The sequence below is a fragment of the Brachycentrus maculatus genome, unplaced genomic scaffold, assembly GCF_059751285.1.
Source record: "Brachycentrus maculatus isolate JH-2025_06_01 unplaced genomic scaffold, ASM5975128v1 h1tg000285l, whole genome shotgun sequence".
Classification (NCBI taxonomy): domain Eukaryota; kingdom Metazoa; phylum Arthropoda; class Insecta; order Trichoptera; family Brachycentridae; genus Brachycentrus; species Brachycentrus maculatus.
Genome location: NW_028281036.1, coordinates 1,588,865 through 1,616,041, shown reverse-complemented (window position 1 = coordinate 1,616,041; position 27,177 = coordinate 1,588,865). Strand labels below are relative to the sequence as shown.

Here is a 27,177-nt window from a genome sequence, read left to right as displayed (position 1 = left end):
GTTAGTTATATAGGAAGAAGAAGAATCTTGAGATCGGATTTGTACTTGGTGAAGACCAAATACCACATATATAAGTGCCTGCATCTCTCTTATTGTCTTATACGGCTGTGAGACATGGCACCTCACAAGGGCCCAGAGTAGCCGTATATACTAAGCTTAGAGAATACACGTCTTGCATTTTAGACGTGCGGTGGTTTAACTTCAATGAGGAATGTGGAAATACGGCTTAGGATGCAGCAACCCATGGTCACAACTGTCGCCAAGAATAGGCAATTCAGTTGGCTGGGCCATGTACAGTCTGTTCACAGTTATTTTACCTCTTCTGCCAAATAAATAATTAAAAAAAAAAAACTAGAGGTAAAATTACTGTGAACAGACTGTATCTACTTGCCTCCCGAGAGCAGCCATCAAGCTTGCTTCTCCTCAACAAGGCATCAAGATCCAGTCGCTAAAGAAATGAAACACTTTCTTACTTACTTCAGCCTTGTATCAAAAGAAAAACCAATATTGAAGAAAAACCACGCTCTTGGACTTCCACAGTTCTCTGTTGAACGCGACTCTCTTCCAGTGTAGGCCCGTCACTTTCCTAATGTCATCGGACCATCTTGTCTGGGGCCTACCCACGCTTCTGAGTCCTGTTCTAGGCCTCCAGTCAAGAACCTTCTTCGTCCATCTATTATCAAACACATTTCTTTGTGGTTGTTTTCATGACCTGCTCAGTTTCACTTTTGTTCCGTGGTTCTTTGAGCAACATCTTTTGCCTTGGTCTTTTCCCTTATCCAAACATTTATTTCTCAGTCCCTAAGTGATATGTTTAAAATCCTTCTCTCCATCGCTCTTTGTGTTACCCGGAGTTTATACAAATATGTTCTATGATATATATAACATATATTTATTTTTTGACATCTCATGAAAGATGAAGAAGAATATGGAGGAGAATATGGCTGACGACCGTCATGCTGGTTTAAGTGATCACTTTACACACATGTAACATTCACCAATTCTACCCATTATTGACAACCACACTACTCAAATTCTTGGAAGTTCTATATATATGAACCAATTTAGAAACATTGTTCTTAATTCACTAGAACTCCAATATTCTTCTTCATCTTTGATGAGATGTCAAAAAATAATATGAAAATTAACTCCTATAGTTGGAGATAATCCAAATTTGTGAACAAGTATTTGGATACACTCAAAATGCTGTTTATTTATGTCAATGAAACACACTTTATGGATAATTTAACACTTTATTGCTTTCATACATTTACTAACATTTTATAAAGAGGCAGATAAAATTGCAAGGAAGTATCACATACAATTTGTAAATATAAATATACTTATCAAATCTATACAGGGGAAACAAACAAAACCTTAAAATACCAATTAATTATTATTGCTTCTCGAATTTAAAAATATACTTATGTACTAATAAATAAATACATTATAATAAAAATAAATTAATGTATGTATTCGTTTCTTCAAAACCTAAAGTAATCCACCAATTACTTACAAATTTTGACATACCATTGCATTCGAATACTCGCATGTTTTTAACATACACTTGTGACTGCTAAAAAAGGCTTTTTTCAACGCAATGGCAGCGCCATTAGTTGAACGTAACAGCAACACATGCAAAACTAAACATTCCTCTTGGTAGACAGTGTGCCTCTTGACAGTTTCTGTCATTATCATATTCAATATTAAGTGACAAGAGAGAATTTCACAAAAGAGAACTTTGCAAGAACTCACAAGGGAGAACTTTGCAAGAACTCACAAAAGAGATCTTTGCAAGAATTAACAAAAGAGAACTCACTTCAACAAGTCGGAAGATTAAAAATACAAAAATCATATCAAACTTATTGGATAAAATAAAGATATTGAATCACATCACATATATATTTAGATACATATAAATTATTTAAAATATTGTTTCACTTGTAAATACATATTTAAAAGCTGAGAGAGATATATGTATTTGGGAAATACAATTATTGTCAATATAATCAAGCACCCACAACTACTTCTAATACAGGGATATAAAAAGCTAGACTAAATATCATTATTAATATTATAAAGTCTCTAATTATAACACGGAACAATAAAATATAAATAAATGCTTATGCTTAAATTACATAGTAAATTATTAAATATTTTAATTTATGTTTGATTATTTTAAAAACATATATTTTTTTAAAAAATAAGAGCTTTGATTTGTCTTTGGCGTTATATATAAATGTTACAAAGTGCTGTTGAAATGAATAAAAAAGGAGTGTACATAGCAAATGCGTCCAGTCTAGCAGATTGGCGTTAATATGAACACTGCAGACGGGTATTTTTTACACCTGCGGACCACTGGCGACAGGAATTTGATATTATGTACGTATAGTTAAGACCTTAACAAAGAGATTAGTATATAATATTAATATAAAAACATTGGAAAATTCCTTCTTTTCTTCTGCGTTTGAAATGAGGCCGGCGCAGAAGGTAAAAATACCCTTCCCGTCTTTAACCATCAATCAACCGAACAGATAGAAATACCTTTCCTGTGTGAACACTCTAAAATTTTTGGTAAATTTGGTCATTGACTGAATTCAAATTGCGAAATGTCAACTTGATATAATAAAAATTAGTTGTGGGATGTTAATTATTGGTCTCTAATGCAGTGACAATAGATTCAGACAAAACACAACGCTTTCATTTTTAGTCATTTCAAATTCTCTTTGTATTCATTATATACAGTGATGTGCTGCTAAAATTTTGGCAACTGGCTGGCACTTTGGTGTATACTACAGATGTATCAAATATTTGGTAATTATTTGTATTCGTAATAGTTTTATGTTTGGTATTCGGCATAGTATGTCCATATTCTGTTGAAATACCAAATAGCAAACTATGGGTAATTATTTGTATTCATCATCGTTTTATGTTTGGTATTCGGCATACCATTCAGTTGATATCAAATTACGAGTAACATGATTCATAATCACAATAAACATATTCTACACTATTCCAGCACATGTCACTCGTAAGTATGTACCTATATCCATTATAGTTATGAGAACAAAATAGTACATTAAACTGCCACTAGGTTTTACTTTATCAAATCAAATCAAGTAATTATTGTGACCGTGTAAAAACACCATATTAGAAATAAGATGGTAAAAAAAAAATCCATATTTTAGCACACTAAGGACAGGAAAGGTATTTCTAACCGTTCGGTCGATTGATGCTTAAGGACGGGAAGGGTATTTTTACCTCCTGCGCCAGCCTCATTTCGAAGTTTGAAAAGAAGGTATTATTTAATGTTTTCATATGAATATTATGTATCAATCTCTTTGTTAAGGTCTTAACTATATGTACACAATTATCAAATTCAGTAGCCAGCGCTCCGCAGGTGCAAAAAATACACGTCCTTAGTGTGTTTTAACAATCACCTCTCTGAACCCAAATTATTTTAGCAACCAATAGCAGCACATCACTGATTATAAATTATTAGAACCTATCACGGAAACTATTTATAATATATTTCGTCAATTATTGCTTTTTTTATTGATTGTAACATTCATACCTATGCTTGAAAGCTTGGGATATGATCCAACACCCAGACATAAATGAGTGTAAAATTACAAGATAATTTTAATGCATCTAATACAAATCTACTGCATGAATCTGATGACTGGTGATATCCATCCAAAATGTATCAACCATTCGCATGAATTTGGACAAGCAAATATATTTTTTTAAATAACAGTGAACAAATTTAATTTTAATTTGTAAATGTGTTATTGTAACTATATAAATTTTATATAAAAACAGCCGTCAGTAATTTGCACTTTTAAATAAATAAAAGACTATGTTATCCTCGTAAATGTGAGAACTGGACAATTATTGGTGCATTTAATTACTACTTTTTGTTTAAAGTCAGGTTTCCATGTAACTTCTCATCCTCATTCTCTCTTGGATTCTAAACTCCTCCCTGTTATGTTAGTGATAAGGTCGCCATATTGCAGGATATGTCCTTAAATCTTCCCTCTACTATTTTTGTTTTCTTTTATTCTACCACTCCATGCTAAAGATTAGGAATTACTTGTTCTTAAGCCAGGATTCTTTTAATTTTTTTTCTTTGGCTAGGACTGTGTCCTGTTGTTCTCGGAGTCCGCTCCCGGGAGGTGGATGACCAGCTGTCTTTCCATCATTTACGTGGTCTTCCTGGGAGTCTGGCTCTTATGTACTCATTTGCTTTTCTCTGACACATTTGTCCGCCTCCGTAGTGTAATGGTCAGCACGCTCGGCTACCGTACTGGAGGTCCCGGGTTCGATTCCCAGGGAGGGTCAAATAAATATAAGTGATTTTTTCACTCTAATATTTATTCAATATTACCCTGGACTGGTATCTGAAGCGGAGGGCTTTGAACCTTTCCTTCATGTTAATGATCAAGATAACACTGCGTTTATATGATGCAGTGCCCTATGCACCATTGGGGTGCGGATAAGGGTTTGAATGAAAAATTAAATGACATATAGCTGGAAACAACTCCTCAATTCATTCTCCTGTCCACTCTTGTAGATATAGAGTCAGGAGATTCGATTTCTTCCGACACCACTTCTTGCAATGGAGGCATCACTCTATTACTACATTGCATTTCTCTCCCATCATAAAATATCAAAGCATATTTTCCAGTCTCCAATAAAACTAAACACCATAGATTCATTTTCTCAAACACAGACTATGCACATATCACTACTAAACAAAGTACAAAAATGCAATTGTTACATATACAATCATAAACATTTCTAATTTTACTACATAAATGTATATTTTTATTTATTAAAAGGAAAACTCTATATTTTTACGAACATAAAATTCCTTACCACTTTGAACTTTCAGCATATATGGATTTCAACGTGGTAAGGGACTTTGTTACGCAGCAGTATATCATTATGAATAATTTTATATTTTATTTAGGAAGTCACAACACTCACATAAGAAAATTGCAAATTTAAAATAAAATAGAAAATTCAATAAATCAAATATAACTTTGTTATAAAACCATTATAGTGATTTTAAAACAAAGGTAAATTTTAGTTATAAAATGGAAAATCACAAAGTTATTGCTTCATATATAAATGATGGATAATTTAAAATTATAATGTTATAATTACTACTACTACTACTACCATCACGCCGTTTACCGCAGGGGTAGGTAGAGAGGATGGAACGCCACACTCTTCTGTCCTGACATACACTCCTCGCCTCCTTCACATCCATACATCTAGTCATACATGCCCTCCGATTACGCAGACTTTTGACACCGCCAGATTTTAGGTTCTGATTGATCTGATCGTGCCAAGTCTTTTTCGGTCGTCCACGTTCTGTTTTCCTTCTCACATTCGCCACATATATTTTCTTAGTCATTCTCTCGCTATCCATTCGCTCCACATGTCCATACCATCGCAAAGAACTCTTCCTAATCTTTTCAATTATTCCTCGTTCAGCCTTACATTCCTTTCTTATATCTTCATTTTTAATTCTGTCATACAATGATTTTCCACACATTCGTCTGAGCGAAGCACCATTTATTCTATTCCCTGCATTCACTCTTCTCTCAATATCCTTATCCACTTTTCCTTCCCTTACGAACATGCTTCCTAGATATAAAAATTCTTGCACCTGTTCTAGGGATTCATTGTGCACGATAATCTTGCATTCTGTCAAATCTTTCTCTCTTTCAAACACCATGACCTTTGACTTACTTTCATGTTATAATTAAATCATATATAATACATAGCTACAATTTGGTTTATCTTTGATACAATAGAATACAGAAATCTCGTTATCTGGGTTGTGAGATTTAGGAAAAAAGAATGGCATTTTTATTTCATGACTCATTTTCACATTTTTATTTGTTAGTCCGACAATATTTATTGGATCTGTTCAAATTAAGTCAAATATGGATAAAAGACAATCAAAATAAACATAAATTTTTGGCATCTCAATATAGATAATGGTTGTAAGCCCTGTCATTACCCAGAACTCCATATTCTTCCTCATCTATGTTGAGATATCAGTGATATCTTAACACATTGTTTGCGAGAAACGCTTACAAGTGTCTACTACATACTGTTGGTAGAAAGCGGGAGACACTTATAAGCGTTCTATTTTACTTGATAGAGCATGAGAGATGCCATAAATCATTGTACATATTGGAATTGGGTTTGCGGTTACTTGTGATTAGTATACTGAGGGTCGGGCGGCAGACTGTCCGAGTATAATTAGGGGTTGTTGAAAAACTGCCCGATGACGATGTGTTAATTGTTAACAGCATGAAGGTATTTACATCCTTCCAAACGATGTTATAACATACAATGTTGAATGCATGCGAATGCATGTGCCAGTAGATTTTGAATACAAAGTAGTATTTACCTAGTAAAACTGAGATGTTATATATATTTTTTGATTTAATAATATAACCCAGAAAAATTATATCAGCAAAATCAGACATTTAACCTTACGTATACAAGTTTACTTATCGAGATATCTCTTCATCTGCTTATTTTGGTGCTGCATGGAGTACTGGGCATTGTCGGCCTTCATCAGTAAAGAATCCAGTTTATCAACCTGCGAGGCGACATGCTGATTGATGTCCTTACTAAGCGCGGTCCTCTGGTTCTCTCTCATGGTATCTAGATCATCAAGAGCGTGGTTGATTGAGCTCTGCGCCTTAGATGGAGTGGAATGTGGACTGTCGGTGGGGATGTAGCTCGGATCCGTGGAGTAGGACATATTGTCCTTAGAGCCCCCGAGCTTGTTGCGGAGAAGGTCCGTCAGGCTGCCGCAGACACCCTGGAAACTCAGAAATAGTTTATTTTTAACTGTAACAGCTGGAGGCGCGTTGCAGGAACCTAGGTGAGAACCTATCCGACATCGGATCCGTGATAGTTCATAAGGAACTGTCACGAGAGGTGGTATCATACATGATAAAAATAGTGAAGGACATTGATAACATAAAACAAGCTAGGATGCAAAATGCCAAACCCTCTTCTAGCGGAACGGAAGATCTGCTTATGACAGTTAACAGTCCGCCTTCTCCTGAGGAGTTTTACGTGGTTTCCTCCCAGCAATGAGCAAATGCTGAGAAATTCCCGATTAGCCCACACTAGATTATCCCTAATGTTCCCAACACAGATTCAAATACAACATATTGAATTAGTTAGAAGAAACAAAAATCAACTAAATGATCTATACACCTTGTTCATAATAAACAAGGTAAATAATATATGCATTTCCCTTCTTTTTTTTTAAACTGCAACATTTTGAGTGTGTTCAAATACTTCACAAATCTGGGTTGTCTCCGCTATCAACCACTATCATAAATAAAAACCAAGGACCCAACATTCATCAAACGGATCATAACTGGAGATGAAACATGGATTTATGAGTATGACACGCAATCCAGACACCAAGCGAGTGAATAACGCCCATCGAATGAGCCGCAACCAAAAAAACCATGTCGTTTTCAGTAAAAAAAAGGCAATTCTCACAGTTTTCATGGATCACAAGGGTGTTATGTATCATGAATTCCTTCCACAAGGCCAGACCGTCAATAAGGAGTATTATTTGGGCGTTATGAGACGTTTGCGAGAAGCCATTTGCCAAAAAAGACCGATTTTTGGGCAAACAACTCGTGGATCTTGCACCATGATAACGCACTGTTGCACAATACCTACGTTATCCGTGACCATTTGGCTAAAAACGGAAGGAATACCATCCAACAACCACCAAATTCACCTGATTTGGCTCCCTGCGCCTTTTTTCTATTCGGTCGACTCAAGAAATCGCCCCGCAAAATGCGTTACATACAGCACCCGAGATGAGGTCATGGAAAAATCGAAGATGGCTCTGATGGCCATACCGCAAACAGATTAAAAAAATGTTTCGAGGATTGGATCAAGCGCTGGCATAAGTGCGTTGCAGTCGATGGGGAGTACTTTGAAGGGGACAATATCGATTTTGATGAATAATCTTGTATTTTTTAATTTTGTAATAAATTCTGGGAATTTTTTTATAAAGCATTTATAAACAAAGATTTGGACCAAAAAAAATTGTGGTAATTTTATAATTACTAAACAAGTTTTGGAAAAAATAAATATGCAACCTAAAAAATGAGAGATTACCTTTAGTCTATTCAGCCTTCTTTGAGTTCCAGACAAAATAGTATTTAACTCAGTAAGGCCCCCTGACACCTTGTTTAAATCATCATTTTGTAATGAGATATCCTAGAACAAAAAAAAAACAATCAAATTATTACTGTAAATTGGTTTTATTTTATTTATTTATTTAAATTTTTTATACGGAAAATAATATGTACATTGGGGGACTTATTGCTAAAAAGCAGTATCTTCCAACCCACCAAAAACAGACTAGTGATATTGGTCAAAACGTTTGATACCTAAAATAGCTGTTTGCAATCAGAGGGTAGATAGTACTTGAACATTTAAAAAAAACATAAATTACAAAATTAATACTGTATTAGTTATGTAACTACTTTATATTTTATTAAATATTTAAGTAAATTACAAATTGATGATAATAAGGAAGGCATTGAACAACAAACTAGACAAAAATATCGAAATCTTTTAGTACATAACCATGATACACGATTTACACATAACAAAGGTTTGATAGTCCCAGGAATTAACAATTAATATGGGAATCGAACACTGCAATATATCGTTCTGAATATTTTTAATTTGTTGCCTACGGATGTTAGAGGTCAAAATAAAATATGGAAAAAGAAAAAATAAAGGAATGGGTCAAGAGTTAATTCTATGAAAATTGTAAAAAAGTTTATATGCTAAATTTTTTCTCTTTTTTGTGTGTATATTAGGTTAAAATGGTTAAAAACAATGAAAAATGTATTCAAAAAGAGCTCCACCAAGGTGGCTTGGTGTGTCTGCATTTTTTTAAAGAATATGTTTAAAATTGTGATTTAAATAAATGTATACAATTTATGTTTTAAAAAAAAGGAAAAAGGGAGATTAGGTTTTATTAATCATCATTGAATTTTTGAAAGCCTCCTTTGTTTAAGAGTGATTTTGGCTCTAACAAACAAAATACATTGTAATTACAATAAATAAATGATATAAGAGGAGATAGAGACAGGAGAAAAAAACTGCAAATTAGGACAATATAAAATAAACTATTCAATCTGCATTGATTAAATCATATTAAAATGTGGACAGTAAAAATTATAAATTGTGCTGTAAATTGTTATTTGTAATTAAGAGTGTGATGAAAAATAAATAAACAAAATAAATAAATAAATTGGAGATCCAACATTTAACATAAATTCGTGGTTAATTTACATACAAATCATGGTGGATTATTCATCAAATATTTTTTTCTGTACTGTATAAATACATTATTTTAATAAATTATAAAACTGATTTTAATGTAAGAAATAAAATACTGTACCTCGAATTGTGCGGCCTCAATTTTCTCTTGTTCTATCAAAGCAGCGGGTTGGATCCTCACAAAGTCATCTTTGTTCGGTTTTTCCAATCCCAGCAACTCAGCCCGCATGCAAGCATGCTCGTAAGTCCCTTCAGCCATTTTATATTGCTAATTATTAAAATAAGATACAACTCTTATTTGAACTATCAACTTGGAAAGACGATCCGTCCCCGAATGTCAACGATCCCCCGCCTCGAATGTCAACGAATGTCTTGTCAGAAATATTGATTACATTCAAATTGGTGACAATGTTCCCGGAAATCGTGATTTAGAACGTGATATCCAGCTGAAACAAGAATCTTAGATATCGATTTGATCCATTTCATCTCCATGATATCCAATAAGTCCGCTAAAAGTGTTTAAAGTAGATTTTAATTAATAATACATTCCGTTCATTTCAAAGTACGCGGGTTTCCTTCCTGTCAGTAGGAATTCGTAAGTATTTACGAGGGTTGCCAGATGTTCAATTTAGAGCCAATCAATCTGATACCCCCTTTGATAATATGTAACCCTTTTAAAATTAGGTACACATTTTCTTTTCTCATCCAAAATATCTAAGCGGTAGCTATTTTACTAGATAATCATAAATTTTCGGTCTCCACAGTTCAAATAAATCAAATTATTTTTGAAATTCTCATTCTGCATTCCATATGGATATAAATGCCATGTAAATTTTTCCTGCCATACACCCTCTTCAAAAATCATTTCCTAATGAAAATTACTCAACGTTATAGTTATTCACAAATATTATCGTTTTGATTTAGAGATCATTTTAGGACTGACATAATATTATTGTTAGAACTTTCCAGATGTAAAGGCCTTAAATTTCAGAAAAAAAGGCATTTATAAAAGTTCATAAAAACTCTCCAGTTACAGCCATAGTCACATGAATAAGCACACTCTTGTAGTATAATCTTTGCTGTAAATCCTGTAAACGACGAGTGGCTACAATAAATAAATTTTGAAATCAGTACCTATCTAGTTTTGATCGCTTATTTGTTGGCAATCAGTGATGTAGCCGCTCATTTTTTGTGATGACAAATGAAATTTGATTTCATCCGATTTTATTTTATATTAGTATTTCAGTTTTCATTTGAATTGGATTTCGTGCGATTGATTTTGCATCGTAAAATCTAACGTGTGATTGCGTTTGCTTTTCAATTTATCGCTTTATAAAACATTACACTGTGATGTTTATTTCTGCAGCCTGATATTCTCGATCTTTGAATGTTTGTTTGAGCTGGGTGAGCGCGCAAGTTTTGCTCTCTTTGACTGTGTTTGTGTGGCGCTCGTAATCGAAATTTTTAATTTATCTCGGTTTTTGCTGATCGCTACCTGCCATGGCTGCAGGTAAGAATGTACAAAAATCTTTATTTTGCATGTATACAAGCAAAGGTATTTTAATTTGCTATAAATAAATCCGTTCGAATGTTTAAAATCAGCTTGTCATTCTTATCGTAACCTATTTTTGTTCTGTCAACGGCATATCATCTGTTTTCGTAACGGGATTTTATCACAGTTTGCCGTTATTTAAAAAAACTTAAATTAGGTCACAAGACCTGGTTTTGTTTTATTTAATGTTTAATATAAACAAACCTTAAGCCCTCATTGATTAAACTATTCAAATGACAATTTCGGTTATCAAATTTTATTGTTGCTTATTTTCAACAAAAATTGTCTAGAAGAAAAACTACCTACATTAACTTTTTAGAAAAATATCATAATTAGCATATAATTAATTTCAATATAACTTGCCATTTGTTTTTATGAACTGAAATTTTATTATTTTTATTGTTTAAAAATTGCTCTATCAAAAATGATTACCTGCAAAAATTCTTATGAGAATAAATGAGTATCACGTTATCTATGAAAAAAATCATCGTATTTTATAACATAAGCCAAAGTAAACTATCATCTGAGTTTATTTCACTTTTTATTTTTTAATAATAAACCAATATAAATTATGAGAGTATTTTGAAAAATATATTTCTGACTTGTAAATTTTCGAGATATCGCGCACACCTTTCAAGAACGTCATAAATCAAAATACTTGATTTTTCAGGAGAACGTTTTTAAAGTTTAAAAATATAATACAATGTATTAAAAATATATATCAAGCCATTTTTTGAACTTTTTACTGTGCAACAGATCTTTAAGATAAAATCTGAAGGTTTTTTCTCCATTTGAAAAATATTTAGTATATTTAAAAAAAATAACTAAACAATACATTTTATTCAAAATGCCAAAACAATACTTTCTGCCCTGTAGCGGGTAAATATTAAATTTAAAATATGCCTCTTTTGCTGGGATATAGTACATTTTCTGGGCATTCCGAAAACACGCACAACTGAAAATGGACGATTTTCGATTTATGACGTTCTTGAAAGGAGTGAGCGATATGTCAGTTTGCGATGATTGTGCAAATGTATAGCCCTTCCTTCATGTTTTTAATTTACAATAATATAGTATCCTAGTGTTTAAAATTAATAATGATACTAGCCTGACACCTCCTGCAGATACTGTACTCCTGATCAGAGATCAAAAATTGTAAATTCATTGGTCATCTTAATCTATGCATAATACACTCATTCTACCGGTTTACATATCCATATGTGTTTTGTCCATCTCCGTAGTGCAATGGTCAGCACGCTCGGCTACCGTTCTGGAGGTCCCGGGTTCGATTCCCATGGGGGGTCAAATGAATATAAGTGATTTTTCACTTTAATATTTATTCAATATTACCCTGGACTGGTACCTGAAGCGGAGGGCTGATCACCTTTCCTTTGTGTTAACGATCAAGATAATGTGTTTGTATAATGCAGTGCCCTATGCACCATTGGGGTGTGGAAAAGGGTTTGAAAAATTATGTGTTTATTTGTTAGATACCAAAAGGAAGGTTGAATTATTATAATTAACTAACCATCACGTCGCTTCCACGAGGGGAGGCAGAGAGAATAGAATGCCACACCACTCTGTCTTTGCAAACAATCTTCGCCTTTTCCACATTCATGCATCTTCTCTTACATTCATGCTGATTATTCCGACTCCTAACCTGACCGCTTTCAAGTATTTGAGATCTTCCCAAGTTTTCCTCCAAGGTCTTCCTCTAATAAAAATTTAAAAAAATAATTTTAAGTCATCATTTTTTTAAATATTATTTTCAATCGGTCTTGTTATTTGTAATGTATTTTTCACTTCTATCTTTCTTTTCCTTACTATCCTACCTGCAGACAAACCTTTAAAATAAAGAATTTGCGGGTTTTTAAAAAAAAATTATAAATGTATGATAAGTCATGAGCCCTCGAAATACCTTGACCTCCATATTCTTCTTCATCTATGTTGAGAAAAAATTACCTATATTTATTCATTTATGTGATTATTTTGACCCCGCCAGTGATCGAATCTGGGAATTCATATGTCCTAACTGCTGCACTACAGAGACAGACAAAATGGTCTTTTATGAATTACCCAAAATTATTTTAAACTTACATTTTGAGTGTGTCCAAATACTTGTTCACGAAATCTGGATTATCTCCAATTACAGGAGTTATTTTCATATCATTTTTTGACATCTCATCAAAGATGAAGAAGAATATGGAAGTCAGCCCCGTAAATGCCCAGACTTTGATGAGAAATATGATATATTTTAAATTTATTTTATTATTGACATTTAACTTTTTTTTTAGTTCCGCTATCACTAGAGAAGCTCTCGCAGCTGAAGAAGGAGTTTGAACAGGATCCGAAGAACATCCTCGCGCAAAATATCTGCTCCCGCGTAGATCCTTTCGAAGTCTGTCTCAACAGGAAAACTGTCGAGAACATCCAACATGTCTACACACATAAGGTAACTTTACTTTACTTTGTACTCTCACCCGTTTGGCTTTTGACCAACACATTTGTGCCAATGAGATGTGTACTGCTCCGATAAACCATTTCATGAACTAGCTTAGGGTAGACTTTACTTATCTTTGTACTCTCACCTGTTTGGCTTTTGACCAACACATTTGTGCGGGTGCTAACAAGATGTGTACTGCTCCGATTAACCATTTCATGAACTAGCTTAGGGTAGACTTTACTTATCTTTGTACTCTCACCTGTTTGGCTTTTGACCAACACATTTGTGCGGGTGCTAACAAGATGTGTACTGCTCCGATTAACCATTTCATGAACTAGCTTAGGGTAGACTTTACTTATCTTTGTACTCTCACCTGTTTGGCTTTTGACCAACACATTTGTGCGGGTGCTAACAAGATGTGTACTGCTCCGATTAACCATTTCATGAACTAGCTTAGGGTAGACTTTACTTATCTTTGTACTCTCACCTGTTTGGCTTTTGACCAACACATTTGTGCGGGTGCTAACGAGATGTGTACTGCTCCGATAAACCATTTCATGAACTAGCTTAGGGTATGTTAAAATATATATGGTTGTTGACATTTCTTGCTACATTCAATATTTTAAAATGTATTCATATGTAATGTGATATTTTTTTATTTATTTTAAATTCTTTTGCATTATACAAACATGACAAATTCAAATATGAAAAAATATGAATAAAATATAAATAAAAAAAAGATCCCACTAATATAAAAATATAAAATAAAACCCATTCGGGGATCCAAAATAAATGAGCTGAGAGGGTACTTTATGGAAAGATATATATGTAGTGTTTAGTCATATTTTCTTATTTTGTTTTTACCTTATGTTATATATTCTCATTTGTTTATTTTAAATATGTTTCTTACCTTGTGTTTTCTCATTTATTTCTTTTAAATATCCTTCTTGTGCCTATTTATTTTACCTGTTTATGGTTTTTATATTTTGCCATGTATTAGTATTAGTTTTGGTTGTTTAAAAAAAATCTTTTTTGTTACTTTATTATTTGTGTTCCAGTCTTGTTAACCTTAATCCCATGTCCCAAAATGAGAAATAGAAATTACCCATCGGGAATATTATATGTATATATGATTTATGTATGTAATATGTTTTGATGTCCGCCTCCGTAGTGTAATGGTCAGCACGCTCGGCTACCGTTCTGGAGGTCCCGGGTTCGATTCCCAAGGGGGGTAAAATAAATATAAGTGATTTTTTCACTGTCATATTTATTCAATATTACCCTGGACTGGTACCTGAAGCGGAGGGCTGATCACCTTTCCTTCATGTGTAAACGATCAAAATAACACTGCGTTTATATGACGCAGTGCCCTATGCACCATTGGGGTGCGGATAAGGGTTTTATTATTTATTTTTTAAAATGTTTTGAAATTAAAAAAAAAACAAAAACTTGAGTAGGCATTATAGTTATATTGGGAAATCCCAATGAAACTTTTTTTTTTTTTTTTTTTTGTCGAGATATCTTTCAAAAGTTGATTTGATCTCCCTAATCGTTTTGTAGGTGGAAACTGAAGGAAAGCCGACAACGAATCAGAAAAGCAGCGGCAGGTGTTGGATCTTCTCGGCCCTCAACGTCATCAGACTGCCCTTCATGAAGCAGCTCAACATCGAAGAGTTTGAATTCTCGCAGGGGTATGTATGCCCTATTCATTCATCCTATTTCGCTTTATTATTATTTTATTTTATTTACGGCTAATGCCTTTCTCCTTCTCTTTCTGTGCCACTTCTAACGAAGATCGGCGATCATCATGGCTATCTTCAATTTTGATGCTGCAGCTCGGAACAGAGATTTGGTGCTTCTGCCAAACCATTGCCGTAGGTTTTTCAGCCATGATGTCCTTGGGCGTCCTTGAGTTCTTCGCCCCTCAATCTTTCCTTGTATGATTATGTGGAGAAGAGGATATTTTTAATTTCTCATGACGTGTCCGAAGTACATCAGCTTTCTCTGCTTGATGGTTGGTTGGGCCTGTGCCTTTAACAATATTAATAAAAATACTTACAATAACAATAAAGAATACATTTTTAATTAACGTTTTACTTAGTAAATACCATTATTTTTTAAAATCTACTGTGACACGTGTTTCGATGCATTCCGCATACTTTTGTGTCATACGGTGTTTGAAAATGATGCTGAATGCATTGAAACACGTCGGCTGTCCAAACTTAAAACACAGTGAGGGATGATTTTTTTGTAGTACGTTTTTTTTGCATTTTCGGACTATGTAGAATCTACTCGGTCCAAAAATGCAAAAAAAACCTACTACAAAAAAATGTCCCTTACTGTGTTTTGAGTTTGGACAGCCGACGTGTCACAGTAGATTTTAAGAAATATTGGTATTTACTAAGTAAAACTTGGTATTTACAAATTAAAAATGGATAGATTTTACCACCACAAAGTGACTGCCGAATCAATTAATGAAAATGAAGCATACACTGATAAAAATTATCACTATCAGCGAGCAGCGAGAGAGAGAAACACAACATTTAAATTTATCCATTATAACACGGAGAAGAAATGCTGAGAAAAAACAGACTTCTAGGTGGATAACGATATATGGCTATGCTAATATAAATATTCAAGTCAAATAACATTTTACCACACCCGATGGTGCTTAAGGCACTGCAGCAAATTGATGCAATGTTGATTTGATAATTTTTTATATTGAAGCCAAGGTGATGAGTTCTGCGCTTCAGGTACTAGTCCAGGGTAATACAGTAAAGCACCCTATAACGTTGAGATAAGTACCGCGTTATCATAGAGAACATTATAGAGGAGAGTACCGCGTTATCATAGAGAACATTATAGAGGATATTTTAAATTGTATTAATATAATAATGACTCATTTCAATCATTTTTGCTGGTTGAAATGTAAAAACCAATTTAAAACTTTAATCCCTTATAACGTTCCCTCTAATAATGCAGTACCTATATCAACATTATGGGGGAGTTACTATATTAGTCCGCCTCCATAGTGTAGTGGTTAGCGCGCTAGGCCACCATGCCCAATCCGCACCCAATGGTGCATAGGGCACTGCATCGTATAGAAGCAGTGATATCTTGATCATTAAATACACGAAGGAAAGGTGATCAGCCCTCCGCTTCAGGTACCATTCCAGGGTCATATTAAATAAATATTAGACTGAAAAATTACTAATATTTATTTTGACTCTCTTAGGAATCGAACCTGGGACCTCCAGCATGGTAGCCTAGCACGCTAACCACTACACTATGGAGGCGGACAAGGAATAGTTATCCATTTTACTTATCTTTCTATTATATATTATCATACTTAAATTGTACTCTTATCTTAATCATAGTAATGTTGAAAAACATCCACCGTGTAAAGAATAATACCTTGCGTTTTATCAGATAACTATTGTAAATGGCATTTGAAGGTGATTTGAAAATGCATACATCGTATAGTGTTATATTCTATTTCTGTCTAGTTAAATCTATTCATATTATTTTTACAGAAATAGTATGAAATTGAAACATTTTTATAAAAAATAAGATCACAAATATTTCAGTTTTTTTAAAAAAATAATACTTAGAACTTGCTCATGTCACTATATACAAAAACATCCTCGCTTTCATATCAGTTTATGCTACTCCATAAATCCCTTCTTGCAAGTTGCTTGTAAAATTTTACGACAGCATTCTTGATAAAACATGTGTTGAAATTGCTTTACAGATATCTGTTCTTCTGGGATAAAATAGAGAGGTGCCACTATTGGCTGAACAGCATTGTGGAAACGGCGCGGAGAGGGGAAGAAGTTGACGGAAGATTAGTCACATTTCTTTTACACGTGAGTTTCATCTTATTTAACCCCGTGATTCACTTCCCTTAACGCATGTAAGTGATGCACGGAGTTGGCAACAGAAGGATGAAAGTAGACTGAATTTAATCGAAATGTGATCAATTAAGACTAATGCTTTTGAACGAACAATGTTCGCAGACGCAGGCGTTTGAGTCGTATTGCCCTAATCATATCGTTACATAATATTAACAACCCAACTGAACTCGCCAGTTGCCACTTGATACTTTTTTATTGGAATTTATTAAAAACTCTTGGATAACTGCCTAATTTTTTATTTATTTATATAAGGTTTAGTTTTTTAACTTAACCTGTCCGCCTCTGTGGTGTAATGGTTAGCGCAGGAGTTCCCAAAGTGTGCGCCGCGGCGCCCTGGTGCGCCGTAGAAAGTAAAGAGGGGCGCCGTGAGTCGATCCTCTATCATTATCTGAAACCACAAATATTTTGGTTTTTTTGTTCTCTGTTTTAATTCTGAATTCTTATAAATATAATAAAACTTAATTTCATATTGTGGATTTAATTTTTGTGCCTATCTACCCAACTACTATTATTGTAGGTACCTATTTCTTTGAACTATAACATATACAGGATCTTTCACTAAGTGCTTTCTATCTTTAAATTTTAATAAAACAAAGTGTGCGTCAGAGATGTAGCATCAACAATATGGTCGCTATTAACTGTGAAAGTTTGAAAGTCTTTATTGAAAGACCCTATTTATAGTCACTATATCTATTCCAAATAGCTTACTAATGTAGGGCCCCGTGACAAAATACTAAGTTTGTAAGTGCGCTGCAGGCTGAAAAAGATTGGTAACCCCTGGGTTAGCGTGTTAAGATAGTGTTTTACAAAATAAATATTATATATTTTACAGTCTAATGTATATTTAATATTACCCTGGACTGGTCCCTGAAGTGCAGAAGTGATCGCCTCACCTAACGTAAGCAATGATCGTGATAACTCTGCGTCAATATGATGCAGTGCCCTATGCACCATTGGGTGCGGATAACGGTTAGAATCATACAAGGAAAGATTGAGGGACGAAGAACTCAAAGACGCCGAAGGACATCATTGCTGAAAAACCTAAGACAATGGTTTGGCAGAAGCACCAAATCTCTGTTCCGAGCTTCAGCATCAAAATTCAAGATAGTCATGATGATCGCCGATCTTGGTTAGAAGTGGCGCAGAAAGAAGAAGAAGAAGAATAAATTTTAAAAAATACATTGCTGTTTTGTTTTTTTCAACTGTTCCTTTTAAATTATGTAAACTTTTCAAATAAAAAATAAAAATAACCTGATATTTTTTGACCTATTATTGTGAAAATAAAACCCAAACATGTGGTTGATATTTTAGGATCCCACGTGCGATGGCGGTCAGTGGGACATGCTGGTGAACCTGATCAACAAGCACGGATTAATTCCCAAGAAATGTTTCCCCGAGTCATTCAGCTGCGAAGACAGCCACCACATGAATGCCATACTTAAATCCAAGGTATATTGATCGTCAATATTTCCAAACGCCCGCTTATAAAATGCAAAACAACGCTTACAGAAAGTATCTCATTGCAGTTGCGTCATTTTGCCAGGGATCTCAGGGATTTAGTTGCGGGCGGCGCCTCTGAATCCGACACCCAAGCTGTTATCGAAACGCAAATGACGGCCATCTTTAAAATTGTAGCCATTTGTCTCAGTAAGTTTTTTTCACTTTATAATTAAAATATAGCTTTATTAGTCTTCCTGATTGCTCTCTATGGAATGGAGGGATGGACACTCACACAGGCACCAGAAAACCGAATAGAGGCGTTTGAAATGGGTCTCTATCGCAAGATCCTGCGAGTTTCATGGCGTGATCGGGTCACCAACCTAGAGGTTCTCCGACGGATGATCACCAATAAAGAACTCCTACCAACCATCAAGCAGAGTGCGCTCATGTACTTCGGACACGTCATGAGAAATGAAAAATATCGTCTTCTCCACCTAATCATACAAGGAAAGATTGTGGGGCGAAGAACTCAAGGACGCCAAAGGACATCATGGCTGAAAAACCTACGACAATGGTTCGGCAGAAGCACCAAATCTCTGTTCCGAGCTGCAGCATCAAAATTGAAGATAGCCATGATGATCGCCGATCTTCGTTAGAAGTGGCACAGAAAGAAGAAGATAGCTTTCTTTTTAAAATCACTACAAATATTATACATATTATAACTTAATTATAATGTCTACTCGAAGCTAACCGCTTCATTTTCAAGACTGATTTTACTCCTTAAATTGCCATCAATTGTATTATTTACATCATTTATTGGGTATGTTCAGATCCTTGTTCATAATTCTCTACTTAGGAGCACATTTTTACATCTCAACGGAGATGAAGAAGAATATGGAAGTCAGGGTAAAAAAAAATTGAGTAGCGTCAATCTTGGGTAGAATGGTGAATGTTACACCACGTGTGTAAAGTGATCACTTAACCAGTCTATGACAGTTCGTAAGCCCTGTATATACTAAGGTTTCTATATTCTTCTTCATCTATGTTGAGATGTTAAAATCATATTTTTTATTGATTTGGCATTTACTTTGCGGAATAACATGATGATTTTAATATAAAAAATAAAACACTTATGTGAGACCACTTTTTTAAAATTTATTCAATGGACAAAGTGGCTAGTTTCAAGAAATACAGATATACGAGTATTATCCTACCTTTATTAGTCGATTGAATCCTGCATTTTATTAATAGACTAAAGGCTGTCAAAATGCGATCTCTCAGTCAAATGCTTGTCAAAACGATGTATGATAGTCTGTAATTTCTGATTTGTGACAATCTGTGATTCTTTTTAAATTAATTTATTTGATGAAAAAATTATCAAATATGGTAAAAATTCATAATGTTCTCTTATTTTTTTATTTCTTTTTCGTAGGCACTCCACCAGAAACCTTCACTTGGGAATACTATAATAAGAGCAAGGCGTACAACTCTATCGGACCAATCACTCCTCAGGAATTCTACGAAAAGCATGTCAAACCTCTGTTTAATGTTGATGATAAGGTTAGTTCATTTCAAATGTGTCGAGTGTGGCTGTTAAAATATTAAATTTTTCACGGTCATTTTGTGGTAAAATCTATCCATTTTTAATTTAAGTTTTACTTAGTAAATATTATTTATTTAAAAAATATATTTTTCGTATTAATTATACGAAATTAATTTTAATGCATTGAATTAAAACATGTGGCACAATGGATTTTAAGAAATAGTAGTATTTATTAAGTAAAGCTCAAATTAAAAATTAAATTTATCGTTAATTTATTTTGTCCGCCTCCGTACTGTGATGCTCAGCGTGTAAAGTTACCATGCCAATATGAAATATAACTTTTTAACTCCCGTTTTAGCACATTACTTACAGTGCTATTAAATCCAAATACATATTAAATAAAAAAAATGTGCTGTGTTTGATAAATATTTGATTTGTTATTTAATTGATTTGACAACATCCACTTATTTTCACCTCCCTTTAAGCATTAATTCTTCTTCAAACCCCTATCCACACCCCAATGGTGCACAGGGCACTGCATCATATAAACACAGTGTTTCATGATCGTTAACACATGAAGGAAGGGTGATTAGCCCTCCGCTTCAGGTACCAGTCCAGGGTAATATTGAATAAATATTAGAGTAAAAAAAACACTTTAATTACTTAAGAAATGTGTATTTTGGTCATATAATAAAACTAATTGTATCTGATTAACTGGGCATTTGGATTACGCGTTTTCAGATTAGCGGGACTCTACTGTACTATTATATTTTATTCAAAAGTTGACAAGGCAAACTAATAATAGCTCTGTGCACACTTCTGTGGGTACACGGTTGGGAACCACTGATGTAGATCATGAGGATCCTTCCTCTCATGGCAGTTGGCAAAGGAGGTGTGGATAGATAGTTATGGTTGTGTTGTTGCGCAGATCTGCCTGGTGACGGACCCGCGGGCGGCGCACCCGTTCGGGCGGCTGTACACGGTGGACTGCCTGGGCAACGTGGTGGGCGGGCGGCGCACGCTGTACAACAACCAGGCGGTGGCGCGCCTGCGCGAGGCCGCCGCGCGCTCCATCCAGGCCGGCGAGGCCGTCTGGTTCGGCTGCGACGTCAACAAGCGCTTCGTGCCCAAGATGGGCGTCGAGGACATACGCATGTGAGTCATATCTGTCTCCCTTCATATTATCTTGACAAGTCTGTATTAGAAACGTAATCTCACAACAAGCGCTTCGTGCCCAAGATGAGCGTCGAGGACATACGCATGTGAGTCATATCTGTTTCCCTTCATACTATCTTGACAAGTCTGTATTATAAATGTAATCTGTCAACAAGCGCTTTGTGCCCAAGATGGGCGTCGAGGACATACGCATGTGAGTCATATCGCTTACTCCTTTCAAGAATGTCAAATAAAAAATCGTCAATTTTCAGTTGTGCATGTTTTCGGAATGCCTAAAAAATGTACTACCCAGCAAACGAGGCATATTTTTTACGTAATATTTACCTGCTACAGGGCAGAAAGTGTTGTTTTTGCATTTTGAAAAAAAGGTATTGTTTATTTAATTTTTTTAAATATACTAAATATTTTCCAAATGGAGAAAGAACCTTCAGGTTTTACCTAAAAAGATCTGTTGCACAGTAAAAAGTTCAATAAGTGGCTAGATATTTATTTTTAATACATTGTGTTATATTTTTAAACTTTAAAAACGTTCTCCTGGAAAGTCTAGTTTTTTGATTTATGACGTTCTTGAAAGGAGTGAGCGATATCAGTGTCCTCTTCATACTATCTTGACAAGTCTATTAGCAACGTCATCTTGTGTATACAGTGGAACCTCTATCGTTTCTTGAATAATCCTTTTACCGGATGTGTCGTTTATTTCTTCTACCCTGAATTTGTTTCACACATTAATGCAGAGGTTCCCAAACCCCGTTTGAACGATTCATATATGCCCACCACTATTCGACAGAGACAGAAATTTTTCATAAACATTAATTAAAAATGTGAATTATATTCATTTATTTTTCCGAGTGTCTAGCTTTATTAAATACTTTGGTATGTTTGCTATATTGTATGTGTGAGTGGCTCCTTTGCTGACAGTACTTAAAAATAAAATGATTAAAAATAGGTGGCGCCCGCCACCCTACCGATATTTTAGAATGTGCTCTGGAGTACAAAAAATATATTTAAACTCATTATGTGAATTATGAGAGGTTCCTTCTTCTTCTTCTTCTTCTTTCCATGTTCGCTCCCTAAGTGGAGGATATGGCCAACACGAGACGTCTCCAAGTCACTCTGTCACGCGCCATCTCCTTGGCTTCCTCCCAGGTCAGTCCGGCGTCTCGAAGTTCCGCTGAGTATAGTCGGTGAATGGTCGTCAGCGGCCTTCTGGGGCGCCAGAATCCTCGGGAGGTTGAATTGCATGAATGAGAGGTTCCACTGTATTATTATTTTATTTTTTCTTCTACAGGCATGACTACTCGCTTGTATTCGGAACCGACGTACAAACCTCACTAAACAAAGCCGACAGAGTTATCTATGGAGAGTCTGCCATGACGCACGCAATGGCGCTCACAGCTGTTTCGATTGATGTAAGTATACATATTCTTCAAATTTATGTCTTCTTCTTCTTCTTTTTGTAGATCCTAGGGATCTGTTTGTGCCTCCGCATGTAGCTCTTGGGATATTGACTGTTTTTCCATCTTTTCGGAAGTCTGCTTTAAATTGATATGATTTCAATAATTCTTCACAATTTTTCTTTATTATCATACACATGATGTTTACGATTTAAAATAATGTCTTTACTGAATTTTTTTCTTGTGGAGGATACATTTTAAAATACTTTTTTTTTTATCTTTTATTATTTGATTAGTAATGTGTATCATCCATTCTATCCATGTCTATCCAATCAAATATGACATGGCCGAATGATACCATCTATTTCAAATCTACTCACCTCCATTATCCAATTATGAATAGTCTTTTATACATAGTTTCGTTATTTAATGACTTAATGGTAATACAATGGAAGCAGTGTTATACAACTTTGCTGCGTAAAATTCCTTTGACCATGTGAGGTATGAGTTTGTTTGATGTTTCTGTGATTTTGATCTTTTGCGGCTCTATTTTATAGTATGATAGTGATTTGTGTATTTCGCTGGGAGGTTCTTGTAATTTTTGTGAGTAATTTTTTAACATACGTAAAGGAAATATATTCCTTTATTTTAATTTAATAGTCTTCTGCCGATAAAGCAGTATGCGACAGAAACGACTCTTTCGTCGCACACTGCTTTATCGGCGGAACACTTTATCTTGGTTTTTCTCTGTTGCACACTGCTTTATCGGCGGAACACTCCGTCTTGATTTTACTCTATCGCACACTACTGTATCGGCGGGACACTCCATCTTGGTTTTTCTCTTTCGCACACTGCTTTATCGGGCGGAACACTATTAAATTGAAAAATAAAAAAATACATTTTATTCACGTGTGTATGTAAGGATGTCCTAATAATAAATGATTTATTGCAGAAAGATGGAAATGCCACCAAGTTCCGTGTAGAGAATTCTTGGGGAGAAGAGAGGGGAGAGAAAGGGTACTTGCTCTTAACGGCCGAGTGGTTTGACGAATTTGTTTATGAGGTAATATTGTATGAACATTTAGTAAAAATTCTATATAATTATTTATGTTTTATCATCACCTTTTTAAACACACTCCTCATTTTCATTAACTCAAATTAAAGATTTTTCGGAAGTACATTTGAAATGCTATAATTTCAATCAAAATTTGATTTATAACACTCATTTTGTAAGTTATAAAATGGAAAATCACAAAGTTATCACCTCAAATATTGATTAAATTTATGTTTTAGTTTTGTAAAATTTTATAAAATAGAATTCTTCATCTAAAAAAGTCTTTATTCTTCGTGTACAATTACAATTTCATTCGAATTAACGCATATCGTAGTCATACAGGAGAAAGTGACCAAGTGCATTTTTTTACAAAAACGTGATCATTGACTATTTGACATCTTACTAGCTTAATATTGCCCTGAAAAAAAACCCAATGGATTTTAAACTTGGAAGTACAGTATAATGACTTGTTAAAAATGACTAATTGTGTTAATGTTTATTTTCTTGCCGAGCAAAAGTGATTTAAATGGCCCTCCTGAACATTTTACGTTTTGGTAGTTGGTCACTTTCTCCTGTACGACTACGATATATAAAAAGATTTAAAATGCCATTTAATTCCTGTCCTGTATTTACATTTTTGATCATTCAACAGGTGGTGTGTGATAAAAAATATTTATCAGCTGAAATCCTAGATGTCTTCAATCAAGAGCCCATCACTCTCCCTGCCTGGGACCCCATGGGAACGCTCGCTCAGTAATCAGGATAACGCATTTATCCCCTACAGGTTTTATTCCCGATCGGGTTTATTTGATAACAAAATCACTTCTCAAAAAAACAAATTGTCGTTCTTTGTTTTTAACCACTTTTTTATTGGTACCCTTCTCTAGCCAGTTTCGACAAGAACCTTGTCATCATCAGGGTTTAACGTGTACATGTTTATCCCTGATGATGACAAGGTTCTTGTCGAAAAGCACCAATAAAAAGTGGTTAAAAACAAAGTTCTAAGTTAATAAAATGTGCCACAAAGTATTTGCGAAAAACATCCTTCTTTATCTATGTTGAGATGTCAAAAAAATATTGGTGTTTACAAGTTTAAATTGGCACAAATGAAGAGGGAACTGTGTTTTTTTTACATAAAAAAATACATTCTGTACCTCTTTTGATTGTGATTTTGTTTTCAAATGTTACCTCTGTCGTCATGAATATTATTTGAATGAAACTGAATAGTTAGCTATGGAAATTTAGCTTTTTTAATTCTATATTAAGTAATATGTAGTACCTCCGGTAAAGTGCCACAGCATGTTTATCCATTTGGAATACACATTTATTGGACTGTTACGTAATGTATAATCCACATTTATTGTCGTTTCAAGCAGGTCGGTTCGGTCAACATTATATTTTGTATTTTAAAAGGATTGTTAACTTGTGGTATGGTAATACAATACCACTCTCCTTATCATTCATCATCACTCACTTTGTGTCATACCTCTTAAAAATTATTTACTTACTTTTAAGTGGTATTGCACATAGTGAATGATTAATGATGAGGAGAGTGTTCAGTCTATATTTATTTAAACATTAATGTAATTGATTTCTTTTTGTTTTATATACAATGCTCAGTTAATTTTAATCTATTTCTTTATTTTAAAAGGTTTACTTATTAGCTTTTTAAGTTGAAATCATTGCAAATATTTATATCAGTTATAATCTTTGATATATGTACTTGAATTTATATGTTTTTATCGGCTAGACATGGTATGTTGACCTTTTTACAACGTGGTTAAGTATAATAATACCCCGCCGAACACACGAGGATATATTCCAATAAGTTCTAACACTTAACAAAAGAGTGTAAAATGAGGTCATGTTCTTTTTTATATTCTTATATCTCAATATGTATCGTAATGTGCCAAATGTGTCGCAAAATTGCATTCAAGTATCAGAGCAATATAACATTATTGTTATTAAATTTTAAGGAATACCACACCGCGTGCAATTTTAAGGAATTCCAATACTATCGTATATAATACTGAAACAGTACTAAGAAGAGCAGGGTTTAGTGCAGTCTTTATTAACACATTGTTTGCGGGAAACGCTTAAAAGCGTCTTTTACATACTGTTGGTAGAGAGCGGGAGATGCTTGTAAGCGTTCTATTTGGCTACTTTTGGTAGAGCACAAAATTAGCCAAAAAACATGTACAGATGGGAATTGGGTGTGCGGTTACTTGTGATTAGTATACTGAAGGTTGGGCGGCAGACTGTCTAAATATAGTTAGTGTCAGGGTTGATGAAAAAACCGCCCGCAAATAATGTATTAATCGATGTTGATATTCTTCAGAACTGGACTTTTTCTTTCGCATAGTAACAATTTAAATTGAAGAGTGTGACATGTTTTGCAGAATTTTATTATCCTTGTGTCTGCTTATTACACAAAATGTTATAGTTATTTATTTTTTCATCGTTTTAATAAATTTTTGCATAAACCTGTGTGCTATTTCCTTTTAATATTCGAAGAAATCATGTATGTACAAATATTTTTTTTATTATTTTGTATTTTTCTGTCAATATAATCAAAACAGATAGCCTTGAATAATTTTTATATTCTTTGGAATGTTTACATTTTACAGTAGTATGTGTGTATTAAAAGCATCAATGGGTTTATTTATTTAATATTTTCACACATAAATTTGTTTACATGTGTTTCGCAATAACTGTATAAAATATGATGTTTTTACAAAAAAATCCCAAGTTCATCTTGATGTCACATTGATCTTTTCAATTTCAACGACTTTTAGCCAGATTTAACTTTTTTTTATATAAAATTCCACAAACGATTGTATTCTTTCAAATTATAAAAACTTATCTTCTTGCCATACTGATATTAAGATTTTTATATTCAAGTACTCATTATTTTCTAAAGTTACCATTTTTATATTCAATCTTTAAACTCTTGCTTTATTTTAACATGAATTTATACATTTCCTAAATATTGTAATGCATTTAAAAACAAAGTTGTAAAAATATCTAGACGCATGTACAAAAAATTACAAAAATAACTGGATCAAACCGAGCGAGTGTTTTTGCCTAGAATTTTCACTCATGAATTACATATGAAATTATAATAATAATAATAATAAAACCCTTATCCGCACCCCAATGGTGCATAGGGCACTGCATCATATAAACGCAGTGTTATCTTGATCATTTTACACATGAAAGAAAGGTGATCAGCCCTCCGCTTCAGGTACCAGTCTAGGGTAATATTAAAGTGACAAAATCACTTTTATTTATTTTACCCCCC

The 27,177-nt window shown here is 34.1% G+C and overlaps 2 protein-coding genes across 2 annotated transcripts; one reads left to right on the top strand and one right to left on the bottom strand.

The window, feature by feature from the left end:
- Window positions 1–4,044: 4,044 nt before the first annotated feature.
- On the bottom strand, window positions 4,045–9,700 carry LOC148305155 (uncharacterized). The gene is made up of 3 exons (XM_088267205.1): window positions 9,482–9,700; window positions 8,182–8,283; window positions 4,045–6,850 (listed from the first exon to the last, which is right to left on the bottom strand). The coding sequence occupies exons 1-3, from the start codon at window positions 9,617–9,619 to the stop codon at window positions 6,530–6,532; spliced, it is 561 nt and encodes a 186-aa protein (XP_088123331.1). The 5' UTR covers window positions 9,620–9,700; the 3' UTR covers window positions 4,045–6,529.
- Window positions 9,701–10,551: 851 nt separating this feature from the next.
- Window positions 10,552–26,920, top strand: LOC148305154 (bleomycin hydrolase-like). Its single transcript, XM_088267157.1, has 11 exons — window positions 10,552–10,870; window positions 13,207–13,364; window positions 14,916–15,046; window positions 17,107–17,221; window positions 18,581–18,718; window positions 18,796–18,916; window positions 20,142–20,269; window positions 21,181–21,407; window positions 22,717–22,837; window positions 23,775–23,885; window positions 24,529–26,920. The coding sequence occupies exons 1-11, from the start codon at window positions 10,861–10,863 to the stop codon at window positions 24,631–24,633; spliced, it is 1,365 nt and encodes a 454-aa protein (XP_088123283.1). The 5' UTR covers window positions 10,552–10,860; the 3' UTR covers window positions 24,634–26,920.
- The last annotated feature ends 257 nt before the right edge of the window (window positions 26,921–27,177 follow it).